Consider the following 16,705-nt stretch of genomic DNA (forward strand, 5'->3'; position numbering starts at 1 on the left):
CCTGAACGCGCCGTCGTTGAGAAATCCGACAAAAATATAAGTTTGGAATATAAAAATTCTGAACACGCCGTCGTTGAACTATCCGACAGTCAAAAAATAAACAACATAAAAATATCGTCTGGAGATCAAAGAAAAGATCTGGAGAACGAAATATTAAATATTATCAATGAAGAGCATTCAAAAATAAATATGCAGATTCCATTTAGGACAGATATCCGCGGTGAAATAAACACCGTAAATGATAGGGCCATTTACAGCAAACAATACCCTATATTTAATATTCATATTCTATTTAAGGTAGATTGAATATTCAATACTTTTTGAATGCAAATCAAATGTTATAATTAACTACAACCCTATTTTAATTAGATCAATTTAATATACCTTGATTTCATTCATGATAAAGACCAATTAATAAAATTAAAATAAAAATAATTGAAGTAATTGTTCAAATTATAATATTTGAATATTTTAAAATAATAATTATTGGTAGAATTAAGGCAATTTCTACATCGAAAATTAAAAAAATAATAGTAATTAAAAAAAATCGTAGTGAAAATGGAAGTCGAGAAGATGATTTTGGGTCAAATCCGCATTCAAATGGAGATCTTTTTTCTCGGTCAATAAATGCTTTTTTTGATAAAATTGAAGCTAAAAATATAACGACAGTTGTAATTAATAAAATTAAAGAAGCAATAATAATAATAGAGAAAATTATCTATACTATTTATTAATAGACCTTATGATTGGAAGTCAAATATACTTTTATACTATATAGATAATTTTAGTGACAGTAGTTTAACCTCCTCATCAGTAAATTGTAATATATAAAAATAATCATACTACATCTACAAAATGTCAATATCATGCAGCTGCTTCAAATCCAAAATGATGATTTTTTGAAAAATGATTATTTAAATGTCGTAATAAACATACTAATAAAAAAGTTGTTCCAATTAAAACATGGACTCCATGAAATCCAGTAGCCATATAAAATGTTGATCCATAAACTGAATCGGCGATAGTAAATGGGGCTTCGATATATTCATAAGCTTGTAAAATTGTAAAATAAATTCCTAATAAAACAGTAAAAAATAAACCTTGAGTTGTTTGTGAATGATTTCTTTCTATTAAGCTATGATGAGCTCAAGTTACAGTTACTCCTGAAGCCAATAAAATAGCTGTATTTAAAAGAGGAATTTGAAAAGGATTGAATGAAATAATACCTAAAGGAGGTCATGAAGCTCCTAATTCAATTGCTGGAGATAATCTTCTATGAAAGAATGCTCAAAAAAAACTTACAAAAAATAAAACTTCTGATAAAATAAATAAAATTATTCCTCATCGTAATCCAATAGTTACAGCATAAGTATGTAATCCTTGAAATGTTCTTTCTCGAGATACATCTCGTCATCATTGATAAACTGTTAAAATAGTAATAATATTACCTAATAAAAATAATGAAATATCATATTGATGAAATCATTTTACTATACCTGATACAGTTGTTATAGCTCCAATTGCTCCTGTTAAAGGTCAAGGGCTATAATCAACTAAATGAAAAGGGTGATTTGAATGTGTAGACATTATAATTAATTTACTTCTCTAGAGTATAAAGTTCTTAATACGGCAAATACATAAGATTGAATTATAGCTACAGCTGATTCTAAAACTAATAGGGCAATTTGAGCTATTAATAAAAATGTTACTAATAAATAAGATATAGAAGGTCCTGTATTTCTTAATAAAGTTAATAATAAATGTCCAGCAATTATATTAGCTGTTAATCGAACAGCTAATGTTCCTAGTCGGATAATATTTCTAATAGTTTCAATACATACTATAAATGGTATAAGAACTGCAGGTGTTCCTTGAGGTACTAAATGAGCAAATATATGTTGAGTGTGATTAATTCATCCATATAATATAAAACATAATCATAAAGGTAATGCTAAAGATAAAGTTAAAGTTAAATGACTTGTTCTTGTAAAAATATAAGGAAATAATCCTATGAAATTATTAAATAAAATTAATGAAAATAACGAAATAAAAATAAATGTTGATCCATTATGTCCTGAAGGTCCTAATAAAGTTTTAAATTCTTTATGAAGTGTTAATAAAATAGAATTTCAAAAAATATTATATCGAGAAGGCATAAGTCAGTAAATTGAAGGAATTATTAAAAGTCCTAAAAATGTTCTTAATCAATTTAAAGATAAATTAAAAATAGCTGAAGGGTCAAATACAGAAAATAGATTTGTTATCATTTTCAATTCATTGAATTTAAATTAATATTTTTTAATTCGTTAGATTTAGGGGAAGTTGGTATATAAGAATAATAGTTAATAGAACAAAATAAAATAAATGTAATAGAGAAAATAATAAATAATAATAATCATCTAATTGGGGCTATTTGTGGGATTAAAAAATATTAATATTTTAATAATTTTAGTTTGACATACTAATGTTATATATTTAACTAATTTTTTTTATTCATTAGAAGTAAGTGCTAATTTACTATTGAGTGGTTTAAGAGACCAGTACTTGCTTTCAGTCATCTAATGAAGAATTATTATTAGAAATTCATTTAATAAAATAATTTACAGGAACACTTTCAATTACAATTGGTATAAAACTATGATTAGCTCCACAAATTTCTGAACATTGTCCATAAAATAAACCTGGTCGATTAATAAAAAAATTTGTTTGATTTAATCGACCTGGGGTTCCATCAACCTTAACTCCTAAAGCTGGGATTGTTCAAGAATGAATTACATCTGCAGCTGTTACTAAAATTCGAATTTGTGAGTTTATAGGTAAAACTACTCGATTATCAACATCTAATAATCGAAATCCATCAGTTGCTAATTCATTTGTAGGGATCATATAAGAATCAAATTCAATATTATTAAAATCAGAATATTCATAACTTCAGTATCATTGATGACCAATACTTTTTAAAGTAACTGAAGGTTCATTAATTTCATCTAATAAATATAATAATCGTAAAGAAGGAAGAGCAATAAATAATAAAATAATTGCTGGTAGAATAGTTCAAATTATTTCAATAAGTTGTCCATGCAAAAGGAATCGATTTACATAATTATTAAAAAATAATATAAATATTAAATATCCAACTAATACAGTAATTATAACTAAAATTAATAATGCGTGATCGTGGAAAAAAATTAATTGTTCCATTAAAGGAGAAGCTCTATCTTGTAAACCTAAATTAGCTCATGTAGACATTAATTTTCTAATAAAAGTGAAATACTTTATATATGAAGCTTAAATCCATTGCACTAATCTGCCATATTAGAAATTAATTTGTTAAAAGAGGTAATTCAGAATATCTATGTTCAGCAGGGGGCGTATTTTGGTATCATTCGATAGATGAATTTAATTGAATTGGGTAAATTACTTGTCGTTGTGATACTAAACTTTCTCAAATAATATAAAAAAAGAATAAAATACCTAATAATGAAATTGAAGATCCAATAGTTGATACTACATTTCAAGTTGTGTAAGCATCTGGGTAATCTGAATAACGTCGAGGTATACCGGCTAGTCCTAAAAAATGTTGAGGGAAAAATGTTAGATTTACTCCAATAAATATAATGATAAATTGACTTTTTAGTCATTTAGCATTTAATGTTAATCCTGTAAATAAAGGGTATCAGTGAATGAACCCTGCTATAATAGCAAATACAGCTCCTATTGATAATACATAATGGAAGTGAGCTACAACATAATAAGTATCATGAAGAATAATATCAACTGATGAATTAGCTAATACTACTCCTGTTAATCCTCCGACTGTAAATAAAAATACAAATCCTAAAGCTCATAAAATAGCTGGAGAGTAAGAAAGTTGAGTTCCGTGTAAAGTTGCTAATCATCTAAAAATTTTAATACCAGTAGGAACGGCAATAATTATAGTTGCAGAAGTAAAATAAGCTCGAGTATCTACATCTATTCCTACTGTAAATATATGATGAGCTCACACAATAAATCCTAATAATCCAATAGCAAGTATAGCATAAATTATTCCTAAAGAACCGAAAGTTTCCTTTTTACCAGATTCTTGACTAATAATATGAGAAATTATTCCAAATCCAGGTAGAATTAAAATATATACTTCAGGATGTCCAAAAAATCAAAATAAATGTTGATATAAAATTGGGTCTCCTCCTCCAGCCGGGTCAAAAAATGAAGTATTTAAATTTCGATCTGTTAATAACATAGTAATAGCTCCAGCTAATACTGGCAATGATAATAAAAGTAATAAAGCAGTAATAACAACTGATCAAACAAATAAAGGTATTCGGTCTAATGTGATTCCTGTTGATCGTATATTAATTACAGTTGTAATAAAATTTACAGCTCCTAAAATTGAAGAAATTCCGGCCAAATGTAAAGAAAAAATTGCTAAATCAACTGAAGCTCCACCATGAGCAATTCCAGCAGAGAGAGGTGGGTAAACCGTTCACCCTGTTCCAGCTCCATTTTCTACCATTCTTCTCACTAATAATAAAGAAAGAGCAGGAGGTAGTAATCAAAATCTTATATTATTTATTCGTGGAAATGCTATATCAGGAGCTCCTAATATTAATGGTACTAATCAATTTCCAAACCCTCCAATTATAATAGGTATTACTATAAAAAAAATTATAATAAAAGCATGGGCAGTAACAATTACATTATAAATTTGATCATCCCCAATTAATGCTCCTGGATGTCCTAATTCAGCTCGAATTAAAATTCTTAAAGATGTTCCTACTATTCCGGCTCAATCTCCAAAAATAAAATATAAAGTTCCAATATCCTTATGATTTGTAGAAAATAATCATTGTCGCGATTGGATTAAGTGGCTGAAGTTTAGGCGGTAGATTGTAAATCTATTTATAAGAGTTATTCTTCTTAATCATAAAAATTGGTCTTATAGTCAATAATGACATCAAACTGCAATTTTGAAGGAGTAAAATTTTACTAAGGCTTAAAGGGATTCCCTTTATTTACAGCTTTGAAGGCTATTAGTTTTATTAACTTAAAGCCTTAAAATATAAAAAAAAATAAAGAAATTAAGAATAACCCAAAAATTGAAAAAAAAGTTATAATTAAATATAAATTTGTATTACTACTATTTATATTTATTTCTATGACTCAATTATTTTCAAAATAATTTAATATAAAAGCTGAGTAACAAATTCGGAGATAAAAAAATAATGTAATTAAAGTCGATATTATTATTAATGTTAATAAAAAATATTGATTACATAATGTTAATTGTTGAATTACAAGTCATTTAGGTAAAAATCCTAAAAATGGGGGCAATCCTCCTAATGATAAAAAATTTATAAATAATGAAAATTTTAAAATTTTTCTATTAACAAATCAAGAAAATAATTGATTTAAATGAAATAATTTAAAAATATTAAACATAAATGTTAAAATAAAAGATAAAAATGAATAAAATAAAAAATAAATAAATCAAATAGATTCACTAATTATTAATGATCTTAATATTCATCCTAAATGATTAATAGAAGAAAAAGCTATTAATTTTCGTAAAGAAGTTTGATTTAATCCTCCAAGAGCTCCGATAATTACTGATAAAATTACTCTAATTAATAATAAATTTTTAATATTTAAATAAGAAATTAGTATTAATGGGGCAATTTTTTGTCAAGTTATTAATATCAAAGCATTTATTCATGTTAATCCCTCTATTATATTAGGGAATCAAAAATGAAAAGGAGCGGCTCCACTTTTTAATAGTAAAGCTGATATAATAATTATTGATGTAAAAGATTCATTAATTTCGTTATTTATATTATTTTTCAATATTAATAAAATTGAAGAAAATAACAGTACAGTTGATGCTAAAGCTTGAGTTAAAAAATATTTTAAAGAGGCTTCAGTTGATATTACATTATTATTATCTCTTAATAGGGGGATAAAAGATAACAAATTAATTTCTAAACCTATTCAAGCTCCTAACCAAGAATTAGATGTAACTGTGATTAATGTTCCAATAATTATAATTGTAATAAATAAAATTTTTGAGGAGTTATTAAAAATTAAAAAGAAAAGGATTATAACCTTTATAAATGGGGTATGAACCCAGTAGCTTAATTAGCTTATCTTTTTATAAATAATAAATATAAATATATTTTGGTGTACGACGCACAAAAGTTTTTGATACTTTTAGAAAGAGTTTAATTCTATTAAATATAAAAAATCTTTGTAACTAACAACATATAAATCAGTCAATGAATGCAGAAAAACTGCATAATTTACCCTATCAAGGTAACCCTTTTTATCAGGCAATTCATTAATAATAAAAAATCCTTCTTTTTTTTTTTTTTTTTTTTTATTTATTTACTATTAAATTTTAAAAAAATTACAATTTTAAAATATTTATTATTTTATAGTAAATAATACATTTTAGTTAAATTTTTAATAAAAATATTAAATTAAATTAAATAATTAAATTTTTCTATATATATATATATGTAATATAAATTATCAACAATATATAAATTTATAAATTAATAATAATTAATTAAATTATTATATTATTTATATAAATCCAAGAGATTTTAGATAAATATTTGAATATAGATTTTTTTTACCATTTATATTACCATTTTTGGATTGTGAAATTTTTTGTTTAAATTGTTAACTATATTATAATATATTAAATATTTATATATATATAGATTATCTATTAATCTTGAACTTAGTATACAAAAAATTTTTTTTAAAAAAAAAAAAAAAAAAAGAAGGATTTTTATTATTAATGAATTAATTTAATAAATTTTAAATTTTATTTAATTATTAAAATTAAATTTTTTAATATATTTAAAATACTTATTTTATATGTATATATGTAGAATATATATATATACATGTATATATATATAAGTATTATATTATAATAATAATAATAAATTATTGATATTTTTAATTTTATTATACTATGATTTTTATTTATATTATTTTTATTACTAAAAAAAATTATTTTTATAATAATAAAAAATAATTTTAATTTTTTTTATTAAATTTATTATAATATTAAATATTTAAAAAAAAATAAAATTATAAAAATGTTAAATAAATATATTTTTATGTTAATTTTTTGAATAAAAATTTGTTTAAATTTTAAAATATTTTATAGGGGACAATTTTTCAGATTTAGTGATTAAAAAAAATTATTTATATATAAAAAAGAATTTTTTATTATTAATGAATTAATTTAATAAATTTTAAATTTTATTTAACTATTAAATTAAATTTTTTGATATATTTAAAATATTTATTTTATATGTATATATGTATATATATATATATATATATAGATAGATAGATATTATATTATAATAATAATAAATTATTGATATTTTTAATTTTATTAAATATGATTTTTTATTTATATTATTTTGTTACTAAAAAAAAATATTTTTATAGTAATAAAAAATAATTTTAATTTTTTTTTATTAGATTTATTATAATATTAAATATTTAAAAAAAAAATAAAATTATAAAAATGTTAAATAAATATATTTTTATGTTAATTGTTTGAATAAAAATTTATTTAAATTTTAAAATATTTTATAGGGGACTAATTTTTCAGATTTAGTGATTAAAAAAAATTATTTATATATATATATATATATATATATATATTATTTTGTTAATTTTAAAATTTAAATTTATTAAATTGTTTTATAAAATTTTATTAATTAATTTATTTTAATTTTATAAATTGATTGATATATATATATATATATAATATAATATATATATATATATATATATATTTATACATATAAATAAATTATAAATATTTAAATTATAAATTAATTAAAATTTTATTTATTATTTTTTATCGATTATTTTACTATTTTTTAATATTTTTATAATAATTAAATAAAAATAAAATTTTAAAATATTTTATAAAAATAATTTAAAAGTTTTATTTTGGCTTAATAATTTGTTATTAATTTGATTTATATGTAAATTTTTGTGTGAATTTATATTTATTTTAAAAATAAATATATAAATTTTATTCGCAGTAATTAATATTATTAATTAAAGAAATTTAGAAATAGCAATATTAAAAAGTATTGACCAAATTGGTGCCAGCAGTCGCGGTTATACCAATAATACAAATAAATTTTTTTAGTATTAATTAAATTGAATTTTAAAAATAAAATTAAATATATTAAGTGAAATTTTATATTTAAATTATTTTATATAATTATAATTGAAGTTAAAAAATTTTACTAAAAAACTAGGATTAGATACCCTATTATTTAAAATGTAAATTAATTGCTAAAGTAGTAATAGTTATGTTCTTGAAACTTAAAAAATTTGGCGGTATTTTAGTCTATCCAGAGGAACCTGTTTTGTAATCGATAATCCACGATGGACCTTACTTAAGTTTGTAATCAGTTTATATACCGTCGTTATCAGAATATTTTATAAGAATAATAATATTCAATAATTTTAATAAAAATTTATATCAGATCAAGGTGTAGCTTATATTTAAGTAATAATGGGTTACAATAAAATTATTTAAATGGATAAAATTATGAAAAAATTTTTGAAAGTGGATTTGGTAGTAAAATTATATAGATTAATAATTTGATTTTAGCTCTAAAATATGTACACATCGCCCGTCGCTCTTATTATTAAGGTAAGATAAGTCGTAACATAGTAGATGTACTGGAAAGTGTATCTAGAATGACAATTTAAAGCTTATTAAGTAAAGCATTTCATTTACATTGAAAAGATTTTTGTGCAAATCAATATAAATTGATTATATTTTATTTATTAATTTAAATTATTTTAATGAAAATATTAGAAATAACTATAAATTTTAAAGTTTTAGTATTGTTTAAAGAAAAAATAATTTTAATAATAGTTTATTAGTATTGTAAAAGAAAATTGAAATAATTTGAAAAAATTTTATTATAAAAGAAAATTTAATTTATTGTACCTTGTGTATCAGCGTTTATTAAATAAAAAATAAATATTTATTTTTCTCGATTTTAAAAGAGTTAATATAATATATAAGTTAATGTGACAAAATTATTTAAAATATTATATTAGAAATGAAATGTTATTCGTTTTTAAAGGTATCTAGTTTTTTAAGAAATAAATTTAATTTAGAAATTATAAATTTATTTATTTAATTTTATTAATTAAATAATTTATAATTTTAATATTTTATGGGATAAGCTATAAAATAAATTTTTAAAAATAATAAATAAATTTGATAAATATATGCTTAGAATTAGCAATTATTAAAAAGTGTGTTATAATTTATTTTATAAATTAAATTATTTATTAAATTTTAATTATTTATTAAAATATTAATTTTAATATTTAAAATTAAGTAATAATGATAGAATTAGTATATTATATTGTTTAAATAAATTTTTATGAAAAGTTTAAATAAAGAATTCGGCAAAAATAATGTTCGCCTGTTTAACAAAAACATGTCTTTTTGAATTATATATAAAGTCTAACCTGCCCACTGAAATTTTTTAAATGGCCGCAGTATTTTGACTGTGCAAAGGTAGCATAATCATTAGTCTTTTAATTGAAGGCTGGAATGAATGGTTGGACGAAATATTAACTGTTTCATTTAAATTTTTTTTAGAATTTTATTTTTTAGTCAAAAAGCTAAAATTTATTTAAAAGACGAGAAGACCCTATAAATCTTTATATTTTGTTTATTTTAATTATAAAGATTAATTTAATTTTAATAAATTAAAATATTTTATTGGGGTGATATTAAAATTTAAAAAACTTTTAATTTTTAAAAACATTAATTTATGAATAATTGATCCATTAATAATGATTAAAAAATTAAGTTACTTTAGGGATAACAGCGTAATTTTTTTGGAGAGTTCATATCGATAAAAAAGATTGCGACCTCGATGTTGGATTAAGATATAATTTTGGGTGTAGCCGTTCAAATTTTAAGTCTGTTCGACTTTTAAATTCTTACATGATCTGAGTTCAAACCGGTGTAAGCCAGGTTGGTTTCTATCTTTAAAAAATTATAATATTTTAGTACGAAAGGACCAAATATTAAAATAATTATATTTTTAAATATGAATATTATTAATATAAAACTATTTTGGCAGATTAGTGCAATAAATTTAGAATTTATTTATGTAAATTATTTTACAAATAGTACTTGTTTTATATAGAATTTGTTTTATCATTAATTGGAAGTTTATTATTAGTAATTTGTGTATTAGTAAGTGTAGCTTTTTTAACTTTATTAGAACGTAAAGTTTTAGGTTATATTCAAATTCGTAAAGGTCCTAATAAAGTTGGTTTAATAGGAATTCCTCAACCTTTTTGTGATGCAATTAAATTATTTACAAAAGAACAAACTTATCCATTATTATCTAATTATTTAAGATATTATATTTCTCCAATTTTTTCTTTATTTTTATCTTTATTTGTTTGGATATGTATGCCTTTTTTTGTTAAATTGTATTCTTTTAATTTAGGAGGTTTATTTTTTTTATGTTGTACAAGATTAGGAGTATATACTGTTATAGTAGCTGGTTGATCTTCAAATTCTAATTATGCGTTATTAGGAGGATTACGAGCTGTAGCTCAAACTATTTCGTATGAAGTTAGATTGGCTTTAATTTTATTATCATTTATTTTTTTAATTGGTAGATATAATATAATTTATTTTTTTAATTATCAAATTTACATATGGTTTTTAATTATTTTATTTCCTATAGCTTTAGTTTGATTAACTATTTCTTTAGCTGAAACTAATCGAACACCATTTGATTTTGCTGAAGGAGAATCAGAATTAGTTTCTGGGTTTAATGTAGAGTATAGAAGAGGAGGATTTGCTTTAATTTTTATAGCTGAATATGCAAGAATTTTATTTATAAGAATATTATTTTGTGTAATTTTTTTAGGGTGTGATGTTTTTAATTTATTATTTTATGTTAAATTAACTTTTATTTCTTTTGTTTTTATTTGAGCTCGAGGAACTTTACCTCGATTTCGTTATGATAAATTAATATATTTAGCATGAAAATGTTTTTTATCATTTTCTTTAAATTATTTATTATTTTTTATTGGCTTTAAAATTTTATTATTTTCTTTATTATAGTGAATTTATTTTAGTAAAGTTAATAGAAAATTAAATTCTATCTTATGTTTTCAAAACATATGCTTATTCAAGCTCATTAACTATTAATTTAATAAATTATCTCATCATTTTGTAACTAATGGGTTAATTAAATAATATAAAAAATAAATAACAGTTAAAATTTGTCCAATTAATACATAAGGTTCTTCAACTGGCCGTGCTCCAATTCATGTTAATAGAATTACTGTAACTAATATAGACCAAAATAAAATTTGATTAATTGGATAAAATTGAATTCCTCGGAATTTTCTTAAATTATAAAAAGGTAAAATTATTAAAATTGCAATTGATAAAACTAATGCAATAACTCCTCCTAATTTATTAGGAATTGAACGTAAAATTGCGTAAGCAAATAAAAAATATCATTCTGGTTGGATATGAGCAGGTGTAACTAAAGGATTAGCTGGAATAAAATTATCTGGGTCTCCTAATAAATTAGGACTAATTAATACTAATGAAATTAAAATAAAAATTATTACAATAAAGCCTACAATATCCTTAAATGTAAAATAAGGATGGAAAGGAATTTTATCAATATTAGAATTTAATCCAATAGGATTATTAGATCCTGTTTGGTGTAAAAATAGTAAATGAATTATTGTCATAGCAAGAACAATAAATGGTAAAATAAAATGAAATGTAAAAAATCGAGTTAAAGTAGCGTTATCAACAGCGAACCCTCCTCATAGTCATTGAACTTAATCTATTCCTAAATAAGGAATTGCTGATAAAAGATTTGTAATAACAGTAGCTCCTCAAAATGATATTTGTCCTCAAGGTAAAACATATCCTATAAAGGCTGTTCCTATGACTAAAAATAAAATAATCACTCCTACTAATCAAGTTGGGGTAAATAAATATGATCCGTAATAAATTCCTCGACCTACATGTAAATAAATACAAATAAAAAAAAATGATGCACCGTTAGCGTGTAAAGTTCGTAGTAATCAACCATAATTAACATCTCGGCAAATATGATTAACTCTATAAGATGCTAAATTAACATCTGCGGTATAATGTATTGCTAAAAACAATCCTGTTAAAATTTGAATAATTAAACATAAACCAAGTAAAGATCCAAAATTTCATCAACTTGAAATATTAATTGGAGCTGGTAAATCTACTAATGCATTATTAGCAATTTTAAATAAAGGATGGGAAGTTCGTAAAGGTTTATTCATTAATTAAGATATTATTCGAATAGGTCCTTTAAATAATTTTGTAATTTTTACTACTACAATTAAAGTAATTAAAAGATAATTTATTAATAAAATAGTGATAAAATTAGTAGGAAAATTATATAATTTATTTAAAGATAAAGAATTTTCTGTTAAATATGAATTTATATTTATAATTGATTCTATTTCATTATTTATTAAAAATAATGAGATAGAAGTTTTATCAACAATAAAAGATAAAATTAGTATAATAAATAAGATAAAAGCAGAAAATAAAGTAAGTTTAATTGATAAATTAAATATTTCATTTGAAGCTAATGAAGTAACATAAATAAATAAAACAAGTATTCCTCCTAAAAAAATTAAAAATAAAATATATGAGTATCAAAAACTTTTAGTTATTAATCCTGAAATTAAACAAACAAAAATTGTTTGAATTAATAAAGTTAATCCTAAAGCTAATGGATGGATTATATTTAAAAAAATAATAGAAGTAGTAATAATTAAAGAGTATAAAATTAATTGAATAATTTCAAGAGGTAGTTTATTTAAAATATTAATTTTGGGGATTAATGAAAAAGAAATTTCTTTTCTCTTGAAGTTTTAAAAGAAAAAATCTTATTTTTGATTTACAAGACCAATGTTTTTGTTAAACTATTAAAACTAATGATTATAATTTTATATTGAAGTTTACCTATAATTTTATTTATTTTAGGTTTATTTTGTTTTGTTTCTAATCGAAAACATTTACTTTCTATACTTTTAAGTTTAGAATTTATTGTTTTAATATTATTTTTTATATTATTTATTTATTTAAATATGTTAAATTATGAAAATTATTTTAGAATAATATTTTTAACTTTTAGAGTATGTGAAGGAGCTTTGGGCTTATCTATTTTAGTTTCTATAATTCGTACACATGGTAATGATTATTTTCAATCTTTTAGAATTATATAATGTTAAAAATTATTTTTTTTTTATTATTTTTAACTCCTGTTTGTTTTATTAATAATATATACTGAATGGTTCAAATTATATTATTTTTTATTAGATTTATTTTTTTATTAATAAATAATTTTGTAAATTATTGGTCAGAAATTTCTTATTTTTTAGGTTGTGATATACTTTCTTATGGATTAGTATTATTAAGATTATGAATTTGTTCTTTAATACTATTAGCTAGAGAAAGAGTTAATAAATATAATAATTATAAAAATTTATTTTTATTAAATATTGTAATTTTGTTATTGTTTTTAGTTTTAACATTTAGAAGAATAAGTTTATTTATATTTTATTTATTTTTTGAAAGAAGATTAATTCCTACATTATTTTTAATTTTAGGGTGAGGGTATCAACCTGAGCGTTTACAAGCGGGTGTTTATTTATTGTTTTATACATTATTAGTTTCATTACCTATATTAATTGGTATTTTTTATGTAATAAATAAAACAGGTTCAATAAATTTTTATTTAATAAATAATTTTATATTTAATTATGATTTATTATATTTTTGTTTATTATGTGCTTTTTTAGTTAAAATACCAATATTTTTTACCTAAAGCTCATGTTGAAGCACCAGTTTCCGGTTCTATGATTTTGGCTGGGATTATATTAAAATTAGGGGGTTATGGGATATTACGAGTTATTTCTTTTTTACAATTAATAAATTTAAAATATAGTTTTATTTGAATTAGAATTAGATTAGTAGGAGGAGTATTAGTGAGATTAGTATGTTTGCGTCAAACGGATTTAAAGGCATTAATTGCTTATTCTTCTGTTGCTCATATAGGAATTGTTTTAGCAGGTTTATTAACAATAACTTATTGAGGGTTATGTGGTTCATACACTTTAATAATTGCTCATGGTTTATGTTCTTCTGGATTATTTTGTTTAGCTAATGTTTCTTATGAACGTTTAGGAAGTCGTAGTATATTAATTAATAAAGGTTTATTAAATTTTATACCTGCTATAACTTTATGATGATTTTTATTAAGATCAGCTAATATAGCTGCTCCTCCTACATTAAATTTATTAGGAGAAATTTGTTTGTTAAATAGAATTGTTTCTTGATCATGAATTTCAATAATTGTATTATCATTTTTATCATTTTTTAGAGCTGCTTATACTTTATATTTATATTCTTTTAGTCAACATGGAAAATTATTTTCTGGAGTTTATTCTTTTAGAGGAGGTAAAATTCGAGAATATTTGTTAATATTATTACATTGATTACCTTTAAATTTATTAATTTTAAAAAGAGAATCATGTATATTATGATTATATTTAAATAGTTTAATAAAAATACTAATTTGTGGTGTTAGTGATATGAAATAATTCATTTTAGATCGTGAAATATTTATCAATTTGTAGAATTAGATTTGTTAATTTAATTTCTATTAGTTTATCATGTTTTTTATTAAGATTATATTTTTTACTGAATAATATAGTTTATTTTATTGAATGAGAAGTTGTTTCTTTAAATTCTATAAGAATTGTAATAACTTTTTTATTTGATTGAATAAGTTTATTATTTATATCTTTTGTTTTAATAATTGCTTCATTAGTAATTTTTTACAGAAAGGAGTATATAAGAAGAGATGAAAATATTAATCGATTTATTATATTAGTATTAATATTTGTTTTATCAATAATATTATTAATTATTAGTCCTAATTTAATTAGAATTTTATTAGGGTGAGACGGTTTAGGATTAGTTTCTTATTGTTTAGTTATTTATTTTCAAAATATTAAATCTTATAATGCCGGTATATTAACTGCTTTATCTAATCGAATTGGGGATGTGGCTCTTCTTTTAGCTATTGCTTGAATATTAAATTATGGAAGATGAAATTATATTTTTTATTTAGAAGTTATACAAAATGAATTTGAAGTATTAATAATTGGAAGTTTAGTAATGTTAGCTGCTATAACTAAAAGAGCACAAATTCCTTTTTCTTCTTGGCTACCAGCTGCTATAGCAGCTCCTACTCCTGTGTCTGCTTTAGTTCATTCATCGACTTTAGTAACAGCTGGAGTTTATTTATTAATTCGGTTTAATATTATTTTAAGAACTTCTTGATTAGGTCAGTTATTACTTTTATTATCAGGTTTAACTATATTTATAGCTGGATTGGGGGCTAATTTTGAATTTGATTTAAAGAAAATTATTGCTTTATCTACTTTAAGACAATTAGGTTTAATAATAAGAATTTTATCTATAGGATTTTATAAATTAGCTATATTTCATTTATTAACTCATGCTTTATTTAAAGCTTTATTATTTATATGTGCTGGAGCTATTATTCACAATATAAATAATTCTCAAGATATTCGTTTAATAGGAGGATTAAGAATTCATATACCTTTAACGTCTGCTTGTTTTAATGTTTCTAATTTAGCTTTATGTGGAATACCTTTTTTAGCTGGATTTTACTCTAAGGATATAATTTTAGAAATTGTTAGAATTAGAAATATTAATATATTTTCATTTTTTTTGTATTTTTTTTCTACAGGTTTAACTGTTAGTTATTCTTTTCGATTAGTTTATTATTCTATAACTGGTGATTTAAACTGTGGAAGTTTAAATATGTTAAATGATGAAAGTTGAGTTATACTTCGAGGGATATTAGGTTTATTAATTATAAGAATTGTTGGAGGGAGAATATTAAATTGGTTAATTTTTCCTATTCCTTATATAATTTGTTTACCTTTTTATTTAAAATTATTAACATTATTCGTATGTATTTTTGGAGGTTTATCAGGTTATTTAATTTCAATAAGAAATTTATATACTTTAAATAAATCTTTATTAAATTATAATTTAGTTGTTTTTTTAGGATCAATATGATTTATACCGTATATTAGAACTTATGGAATAATTTCTTACCCATTAAATTATGGTCAGTTAGTGGTAAAAAGTTTTGACCAAGGTTGGTCAGAATATTTTGGAGGTCAACATTTATACCAAAAATTAACTGATTATTCAAAAACTTTATTTTTAATACATAATAATAGTTTAAAAATTTATTTAATATTATTTGTATTTTGAATTTTAATTTTATTTAATTTTTTATTATTTTTATATTCAAATAGCTTATAAATAGAGTATGACATTGAAGATGTTATGGAGATTAATTAATCTTTGAATATAGTGAATTTATTTTAGTAATTTATAAAAATAATATATTTTATTATTACAATGAAAATGTAAAGTTTTTATTTAAACTATATAAATAGAAGTATAAATGGAATTTAACCATTAAAAGAAAAAAGTTAGCAGCTTTTACTTGATCACCATACTTCCTTAATTGGAGATAATTCTCAGTTA

At 21.2% G+C, this 16,705-nt stretch overlaps 2 protein-coding genes and 4 pseudogenes across 2 annotated transcripts; 1 reads left to right on the forward strand and 5 right to left on the reverse strand.

Annotated features, from left to right (window-relative positions):
- Positions 1-779: 779 nt before the first annotated feature.
- LOC127012099 (cytochrome c oxidase subunit 3-like) lies at positions 780-1,749 on the reverse strand (annotated as a pseudogene).
- Positions 1,750-2,564: 815 nt separating this feature from the next.
- LOC127012101 (cytochrome c oxidase subunit 2-like) lies at positions 2,565-3,201 on the reverse strand. Its single transcript, XM_050890321.1, is given in 1 exon segment — positions 2,565-3,201. A coding segment is annotated over 1 exon segment (618 nt). The 3' UTR covers positions 2,565-2,583.
- Positions 2,565-4,243, reverse strand: LOC122818580 (cytochrome c oxidase subunit 1-like; annotated as a pseudogene).
- Positions 4,244-4,858: 615 nt separating this feature from the next.
- Positions 4,859-12,164, reverse strand: LOC122818563 (NADH-ubiquinone oxidoreductase chain 2-like). Its single transcript, XM_050890319.1, is given in 2 exon segments — positions 4,859-6,102; positions 12,123-12,164. Coding segments are annotated over 2 exon segments (750 nt in total). The 3' UTR covers positions 4,859-5,394.
- On the reverse strand, positions 11,243-13,944 carry LOC122818538 (NADH-ubiquinone oxidoreductase chain 6-like; annotated as a pseudogene).
- Positions 13,945-14,729: 785 nt separating this feature from the next.
- LOC122818092 (NADH-ubiquinone oxidoreductase chain 5-like) lies at positions 14,730-16,461 on the forward strand (annotated as a pseudogene).
- Positions 16,462-16,705: the final 244 nt, after the last annotated feature.

This window comes from Drosophila biarmipes, unplaced genomic scaffold (assembly GCF_025231255.1).
Source record: "Drosophila biarmipes strain raj3 unplaced genomic scaffold, RU_DBia_V1.1 ptg000019l, whole genome shotgun sequence".
NCBI classification, from domain to species: Eukaryota; Metazoa; Arthropoda; class Insecta; order Diptera; family Drosophilidae; genus Drosophila; species Drosophila biarmipes.